Source organism: Mustela nigripes, unplaced genomic scaffold (assembly GCF_022355385.1).
Source record: "Mustela nigripes isolate SB6536 unplaced genomic scaffold, MUSNIG.SB6536 HiC_scaffold_2259, whole genome shotgun sequence".
In the NCBI taxonomy this organism is placed as follows: domain Eukaryota; kingdom Metazoa; phylum Chordata; class Mammalia; order Carnivora; family Mustelidae; genus Mustela; species Mustela nigripes.
In genome coordinates, this window is record NW_026741666.1 from 1 (window position 1) to 4,911 (window position 4,911).

At 38.1% G+C, this 4,911-nt stretch overlaps 1 protein-coding gene across 1 annotated transcript; it reads right to left on the minus strand.

The window, feature by feature from the left end:
- Positions 1–1,755: 1,755 nt before the first annotated feature.
- On the minus strand, positions 1,756–2,703 carry LOC132008933 (olfactory receptor 5AN6-like). The gene has a single exon (XM_059387406.1). It carries the CDS (start codon positions 2,701–2,703, stop codon positions 1,756–1,758), a length of 948 nt encoding a protein of 315 aa, XP_059243389.1.
- Between the last annotated feature and the right edge of the window lie 2,208 nt (positions 2,704–4,911).

Here is a 4,911-nt window from a genome sequence, read left to right on the forward strand (position 1 = left end):
TTTGGTGAGTGCTGTGAAGTGTGTAAACCTGGTAATTCACAGACCTGTACCCCTGGGGATAAAAATATATGTTTATAAAAAATAAAAAATTTAAAAAAAAAACTCTCTTAAGAATCTTAAAAGTGGGGGGCACCTGGGTGGCTCAGTGGGTTAAAGCCTCTGCCTTTGGCTCAGGTCATGATCCCAGGGTTCTGGGATCAAACCCTGCATTGGGCTCTCTGCTTAGCAGGGAGTCTGTTTCCACCGCTCTCTCTCTCTGCCTGCCTCTCTGCCTACTTGTGATCTCTGTCTGTCAAATAAATAAATAAAATCTTTTTTTTTTTTAAAGAATCTTAAAAGGGGCTTTGCATTTGCTTCTGATTGGTACTCAAGGATAGTATCAACCTGGAACTACTTTAAAATTAATTCTCAGCTAAAGATTCCTTGAACTGCACAGGAAGTATGAATTCAGACCATAAAACTCCACTAGGGGGGAGGGGGTTTGGGAGAAGGGGGTGGGATTATGGACATTGGGGAGGGTATGTGCTTTGGTGAGTGCTGTGAAGTGTGTAAACCTGGTGATTCACAGACCTGTACCCCTGGGGTTAAAAATATATGTTTATAAAAAATAAAAAACTAAAAAATTAAAAAAAAAAAACTCCACTAGGGCATGAGGTTATAATTTCTGAGTTTACTTTTTGCTGTACCCATCATGAAGCCTGAGATAGCCAAGATTTCTTTTTTCTGAGACAGGATTTTTTTCCTCTTAATTTCCTCTCACACTGACGTAGAGTCAACTGGACCTTCATATGTATGTCTGAGTCTCCTATCGACGTCCCAGGCAGCCCCAGACTTGGACTCTCTTTCCTCAGACCTCACATGCCTGTCCCCAAACAGATCCTTTCAGATTTCAGCAGATCCCCCACCGTGAAAGCCATCATCAGAGCTGCTTTTACTCTCAGGATTCCTGATTTTACTTTATATTTGTGTTCTGAAGTTTTCCTATTTTTCGCCTGCTTAGAAATCTATTTCAAAATATTTTCTAAAAAAAATTGTTCAATATCTCCAGCTTTGCAGCGATGGGTACATTTATGTTATCCGGTCTGCCATAATAACAGATAATAATTCGGACTCTATCTTAAAGTCCAAATGGTCATTTCTTTCCTTTGTATTTTAGCTTCCCCAGATCAAGGTAGTACCATGGAAATACTCCTGTTCATTCAGTTACAAACTACTGATGTTGGGTTCTAGAAATAAAAACCCAGAAAACAAACTCAGACCAAACTTCCTATGGCAGCTCTCCCTTCAGGGAAGTTAGGTCACAGTTTGAAGTAATGTTTCTCTCCATCTCCCCATCTCAATTAACTGGAATTTCCTCAGGTACCTAAAGAGTTTGAGGTCATGATTCTGCTTGTGATGTGTATGAATGAGAAAGACTACTGGTCTTGTGTTTAGTCCTAATCTCACCAGCCCATAGGCAGAAGTTCTGAAAGAATACGTAAAGGTCAAACACCAAGGAACTGAAGGTTTATATTATTATAACATTTAATATATTAACTGCTTTGTGTGGTCATTACTGGTATACAAGAAAAGAGCTGACTGTTGAGATTCAAAGACGCCATAGGATTCGCATCACACTGACCCAGTCCTCAATTCAGATGGGTTGACGCATTTGCAATCCTGCCAGAAGATGGATAGGGTTGAATAAAGTTAAATCCATTTCCCTTGCATAGTCTAAAAAATTCCAACCACCAGGGCCACCAGCCTACCAGATCTTTAACAGTGACAATGGGAAAATGCTTTCTTCTTACACCTCTTAATGGCATCTTTGATTTCCTTGTTCCTTAGACTGTAAATCAAAGGATTCAACATGGGGATAACCATTGTATAGAAGACTGATGCCATCTTGTCATGGCCCAGAGAATTATCTGTGCTGGGGTTCATATAGACAAAGAGTCCTGATCCAAAAAAACAGATCACTGCTGTCAGGTGAGAAGTACAGGTGTTGAAAGCCTTGGACCTGCCTTCAACAGAGCTGATCTTCAGGATGGTGGCAAGGATATAACCATAAGATATCATGATGACAAAGACAGATATCACACCAAAAATCACTGCTATCACAAATTTCATGACTTTTAGGAAAAAGGTTTCAGAGCAGGATAGGACTAATAATTGAGGCAGATCACAGAAGAAGTGGTTGATAATATTTGGCCCACAGAAATTGAGCTGAAGTAAGGCACACAGTTGAATCAATGAACCAAAGAGACCAGTTATATAGGCTCCAACTGTCATCTGGACACAGAGGGTGGGCGACATGGTGGCGGTGTAGAGCAGAGGATCACAAATGGCAGCATATCGGTCATAAGCCATGGCTGCCAGGAGACAGCACTCAGTCAGACCCAGGCTAGAGAAGAAGAAGTACTGTATGGTGCATCCCCAAAAGGAGATGGATCTAGGCTTCTGGAAGAAGTCTGAGAGCATTTTGGGGGTTGTGGAGGTAACATAGCAAAAATCTAAGAAGGATAAGTTGCTGAGGAAGAAGTACATGGGTGTATGTAGGTAAGACTCCATCCTAATTAGGATGATGAGGCCCAGGTTCCAGGCTACTGTCAGGAAGTAAGAACCCAAAAATACTGCAAAGAGAACAATCTTGAGCTTGGGATAATCTGAGAATCCCAAAAGAATGAATCTGATGACTATTGTACTGTTCCTTCCTCCAGCCATTGTCTTGAAGTATTTTCAATCTGCAGAAAGGTCCCTGGGTTAATGATTGAATAACTTAATATTATGAAACTTATTTTTTAAATATGGTTTCATTATTTGAACAAAAAGTTATCCACAGTCAAGACAACTTGTTTAAACATAAAAATTATTTTAAGAACAATTGGAGAGCCCATTTCAAAACTACTCTTAATATTTTGGAATACATTCTTGCAAATATTTCTACACAGACACAGACAGACAGACAGACACACACACACATACACACACACACTGTTGCCAAATTGTTTTAAAAAGTATGGACTCTGAAAAACAATCTGAGGGGTTTGAAGGGGCGGGGGTGGGAGGTCGGGGTACCAGGTGGTGGGTATTATAGAGGGCACGGATTGCATGGAGCACTGGGTGTGGTGAAAAAATAATGATACTATTATGCTGAAAATAAATAAATTTAAAAAAATTTTTTTAAAAAAAGTTAGTACTAGAGGCGCCTGGGTGGCTCAGTTGGTTAAGTAGCTGCCTTTGGCTCAGGTAATGATCCCAGTGTCCTGGATAGAGCCCCATATTGGGATCCCTGCTCATTGAAGAGCCTGCTTCTCCCTCTGCCTGCTGCTCTGCCTACTTGTACTCTCTATCTTTGTGTTAAATAAATAAAACTTTTCCCCCCATTTTTAAAATTTCTTTTCAGCATCACAGTATTCATTGTTATTGCACCATACCCAGTGCTCCATGTACTACATGCCCTCCCCAATACCCACCACCTGGTTCCCCCAACCTCCCACCCCCTGCCCCTTCAAAACCCTCAGGTTGTTTTTCAGAGTCCATAGTCTTTCATGGTTCACCTCCCCTTCCAATTTCCCTCAACTCCCTTCTCTCCATCTCCCCATGTTCTCCATGTTATTTGTTATGCTCCATAAATAAGTGAAACCATATGATAATTGGCTCTCTCTGCTTGACTTATTTCACTCAGCATAATCTCTTCTAGTCACGTCCATGTTTAAATAAAACCTTTTAAAAAAAGTTGGTACCAATTTACACAAGTATCAAGATTTTATGACAATATCCCAGGCCATTCTATTGTCAACACTACCTGTAATTATTTAACTTTAGTCCTTGGTGATCTTAGATGAAAAAGATTCATTGTTTTTAATTTTGCATTTACTTTACTGATTTGCTAATATACATTTTTTTGCCTATTTGTCTAATTGGTTGTTCATTATTGATTTGTAGGAGCTCTTTACATATCCAGGATGATAACTTTCATCCACGTACATGTTGCTAATTCTTTTCCAAGTTAATTATCATCAACATTGTTTATGCTGTATTTTGTTATACAGATTGCTTTTATTTTTAGGTAGCCAATTTCCTGTGAAATATATGGTTCCTGGCTTTGTTCTTACTGAAAAAGATTTCTTTGCACAACCAAAAAATACTTTTTTTCTATATTTTCTTGTTCTCTTATAGTTTTACATGTACATTTAAATTTTCTAGACTGTTTTAGTGTATAATGCAAGGCATAAATCTGGGATGACTTTGGTTTTGTCATTCCAAACTGATTGCCACTGTCTCAGCACAATTCATTGAATGATTTCTTCACTGAATAAAGTCACCTTTATGATGAAGTTTTTAAAAATAGATTCTCTGTTCTGCCCAATTTTTAATGTCACTCCATGTGCCATCTGTCTAGTCCTGCATATTTTCTAATGATTTACAATCAAATTTTATTAATAAATTATAGAATATTTTGATAACTGTTAAGAAAAATGTTTCCTCATTTTTTATCACTGAGAATGTTTTGATGGTTCTTATGTTTAGGTCTTCAGGATATCTTTATGATGAACTCATCATACAAATAAAATAGTATTTTTATTGCATTTTATTATTATATTAATTTGGGGAGAAAAGGCATTTTTTTTGTTTTGTTTTGTTTTGCTAAGCTGTTGATTTAGGTTACAGAAGAGATAACACTAAAAGTTCTTATAAATATTGTAATACTATGACATCCAATTTTTTTTTTTAATTTTTTATTTTTTATAAACATATATTTTTATCCCCAGGGGTACAGGTCTGTGAATCACCAGGTTTACACACTTCACAGCACTCACCAAATCACATACCCTCCCCAATGTCCATAATCCCACCCCCTTCTCCCAAACCCCCTCCCCCCGGCAGTTTGTTTTGTGAGATTAAGAGTCACTTATGGTTTGTCTCCCT

Coding starts and splice junctions, on each gene's coding strand:
- LOC132008933 (XM_059387406.1), bottom strand. CDS start 2,703: ATGGCTGGAGGAAGGAACAGTACAATAGTCATCAGATTCATTCTTTTG.